At 33.2% G+C, this 3,538-nt stretch overlaps 1 protein-coding gene across 1 annotated transcript; it reads left to right on the forward strand.

Moving 5' to 3' along the window:
• The first annotated feature begins 1,272 nt into the window (after positions 1 to 1,272).
• Positions 1,273 to 3,258, forward strand: LOC114300239 (uncharacterized). Its single transcript, XM_028245121.2, has 4 exons — positions 1,273 to 1,347; positions 1,473 to 2,028; positions 2,325 to 2,899; positions 2,989 to 3,258. Exons 1-4 carry the CDS (start codon positions 1,273 to 1,275, stop codon positions 3,256 to 3,258), a joined length of 1,476 nt encoding a protein of 491 aa, XP_028100922.2.
• The last annotated feature ends 280 nt before the right edge of the window (positions 3,259 to 3,538 follow it).

A 3,538-nucleotide genomic window follows, 5' to 3' on the forward strand; every position in this document is an offset into this window, starting at 1 on the left:
TTAAATTTTTTGGCGACCAAAATTTTGGTAGCTGAAAGTGCATCTTCGGTGACCAAATCTGATTTTGGTCGGCAAAAGTTAAGTTTTTTAGCAACTAAAAAATAATTAGTAGTCAAAAGTATAGAATTGGCGACTAAAAAATATTTTTAGTCGCCAAAAGTGGTCTTTTTTTATTTTGCTAGTAAATAGTTTATTTTATATAAATTATGTTCAATAAAATAATTATGTTTATATATATACTTTTATATTAATATAGATGTATGTACTATATAAATAATATATGTTGCATCTATAATCATGTGGTGCTATAAAGGTGTAGTGGGAAGAGTATGGTGTACAAGGTTTATGGTGCGTGAGGTTGATGGTTCGAGTCTCCTCAAGAGCAGATCAAATTGTTCTACAACGAATTATCGTCACGAATGGCACTTGACAGCGTCACGAATAGTGCCTACCATGACATTAAAGTGTCACTGAAAGGTTTTAGTCTTGATGGTGTAATGACACTTATAAGTGTCACTAACTCTTTTTTTAATGGCGCTTGATAGTGCCACAAATAATATCTACCACGACATCAAAATGTCATTGAAAGTTTTTAGCCATGATGATGTAGTGACATTTGCAAGTATCGACATTTGCAAGTATCTACCGTGGCACTAGTATCTACCGTGGCACGGATACAAATGGCACTTGTTCAAAATGTCACAAGACTAAAAAATGTCATTAAACCAATAGTTTTGTGGCACTTTCAAATGTCACTAAATTAAGAAAATGTTGTAGTGAATCAGGGATTTTGATTTGTTATAATTTGTGCTAAAATTAAAAAAATTTATTTGTTGTGATTTTTGCTAAATTTAAATTTTTTTGATCTGTTTTATAATTGGAGAATTTGATTTGTGGAAGTTTGTGATTTTGATTATGAATTTTTATTTTGATTTTTAGTTTTTTCAAACAGTCATGGAGAAATATTTCAAAAGAAAATCAAAGTTGGAATCATCTCTTCTTCAAGAAGAAAATGATAATTATTCTTCCACAAAATAAAGTCACATAGAAATCAACTTAGTAGACCTTTCTGTAGATCCAGGACTACGGCCTCGGATTATGGACTATAATGCTAATGATCGAGACCAAATTCGTAGGGATATCTACAAAAAGGTCCTTGTCAACCACGTGATCATAATTTCCCACAAAAATCATTTGAACAAAAACTTCGGTGATTTAATCAGGCTTAGTTTAGTGAATTTCCTAATTGGTTAGAGTATAGCGTAGCAAAAGATGCAGCATTTTGTTTATGTTGTTATCTTTTCAAACCCAATATTGGAGATCAAGCTGGTGGTGCTTCTTTTGTTGGTGAGGGTTTCACAAATTAGAAGAAAAAAGAAAAAATTCAGACTCATGTTGGAGGTCCCAAAAGTGCTCATAATCAAGCTTCGAGTAAATGTCAAGACTTGTGAAACCAAAACCAACATATTCAGACAATTTTTTTCAAACAATCTGATCAAGCTCTAATTGAGTATCGAATCCGTTTGAATGCATCGGTTGATTGTGTCAAATTTCTTCTAAGACAAGGACTTGCATTTTGTGGGCATGATGAATATGAAAGTTCAAGTAACCAAGGAAATTTTTTTGAACTTCTCAAGTTTCTTGCTGATCATAATGAAGATGTCAAAGTGGTTGCATTGAGCAATGCTCCACAAAATCTCAAGTTGGCATCTCCTGATATTCAAAAAGACATTGTAAATGTGGCCGCATTTGAAACTATCAATGTGATTATTAGAGATCATGGTGATACACTTTTTTCTATTTTGATTGATGAAACCCGTGACATATCAATCAAGGAGCAAATGGCAGTTGTAATACAATATGTTGACAAAAAAAGCCAAGTGATTGACTGCTTTTTGGGTATTGAGTATGTTGCTAATACGAATGCTCTCTCACTCAAACAAGTTGTGGAAAATTTATTCTCCAGACTTGGATTGAGTATTTCCAGATTGCGGGGTCAAGGATATGATAGGACTAGTAATATGCAAGGTGAGTTCAAATGGTCTTAAAACACTTATATTGAAAGAGAATCATTGTGCATATTATGTTCATTGTTTTGCTCATCACTTTGGTTTTTAATGTGGTGAATGTTGTTGGAGCATCATATAAACGCTGAGATATTGTTAGAGAGAAGTAAGTTGCAAAAGTTGCTGAGGCACTTGATACTGGAGAGCTATCTAGTGGGTAAGGCTTAAATCAAGAAACTAATCTTAAACGTACTGGTGATACACGTTGGGGTTCACACTATGGCACTTTAATCAACTTGGCTAGTATGTTTTCAATAGTGATTGATGTGCTTGAAATGATTTCGGAGGATGGTTCAAATTCAGAACAACGAGCAAAAGCAAATTTATTGTTGGACTTAATTCAATCATTTGAGTTTGTATTCAACCTTCATTTGATGAAAACGATATTGGCTATTACAAGTGAGTTATCGCAAGCACTACAAAGGAAAGATCAAGATATTGTTAATGTCATGAATTTAGTTCAAATTTCTAAAGTACGGCTCCAAAAGATGAGGGAGAGTGTGTGGGCATCTTTACTCAATGATATTTTGTCTTTTTGTAAAAAGCATGAAATTGATGTTCTTCAAATAGATGATATGTTTGTAGTTCGAGGGAGAAAAAGGCGCAATGCTCAAGAAATTACAAACTTACATCATTATCACGCTGAGTTATTTTATACTGTTTTGGATATGCAAATTCAAGAACTAAATGCTTATTTCACTGAGTCAAATACTGAGTTGTTACTTTGTGTGGCATGTTTGAATCCATCTAACTCTTTCTCTAGTTTTGACAGGAAAAAATTAATTCATCTTACTGAATTTTATCCCAAAGAATTTTCTTTAGTGGAGCTCATGGTACTTAATGATCACCTTGATACATATATTATCGATATGCTATTCAGTAGTGAGTTCTCAATGTTGAATGGAATTGCCGATCTTCTTAGAAAATAGTGGAGACTGGAAGAGACAAAGTATATCCATTGGTGTATTTGCTCTTGACTTTAGCATTAATCTTACCTGTTGCAACTGCTACTGTTGGGAGGGTATTTTCAGCTATAAATATTGTGAAGAATCGGTTGCGGAACCGCATGGGTGATGAATGGATGAATGATGGCTTGGTTGTCTACATTAAGAGAGATATTTTTGATAGCATTGACAATGATACTATCATGGAAAGATTTCAAACGATGAAAACTTGTCGGGATCAATTGTAAAAGTTCAAAATTAAAATTTTTTTGTAATGAATATTAATTTTTAATGTTTAATATTAGCTCGAAAAAATTATTATTATATTACTATTATTGATTGGGGAAGAAAAACTTTAAGATTATAATTAATAAGCGTCCCCCTATATTAAATTCCTGGCTCCGCCACTGGGTACATTGAGTGATGCTATGCTCAAAACGAATGTCAAGCGCAAGAAAAAAGTGAGATTGGGCAAGAATTTCCTCCTCATTGATCACAATTTGCGTCAAAATCTTACAATTGTTGCTC

This window comes from Camellia sinensis, chromosome 6 (assembly GCF_055761805.1).
Source record: "Camellia sinensis isolate YWXY chromosome 6, ASM5576180v1, whole genome shotgun sequence".
NCBI lineage: Eukaryota > Viridiplantae > Streptophyta > Magnoliopsida > Ericales > Theaceae > Camellia > Camellia sinensis.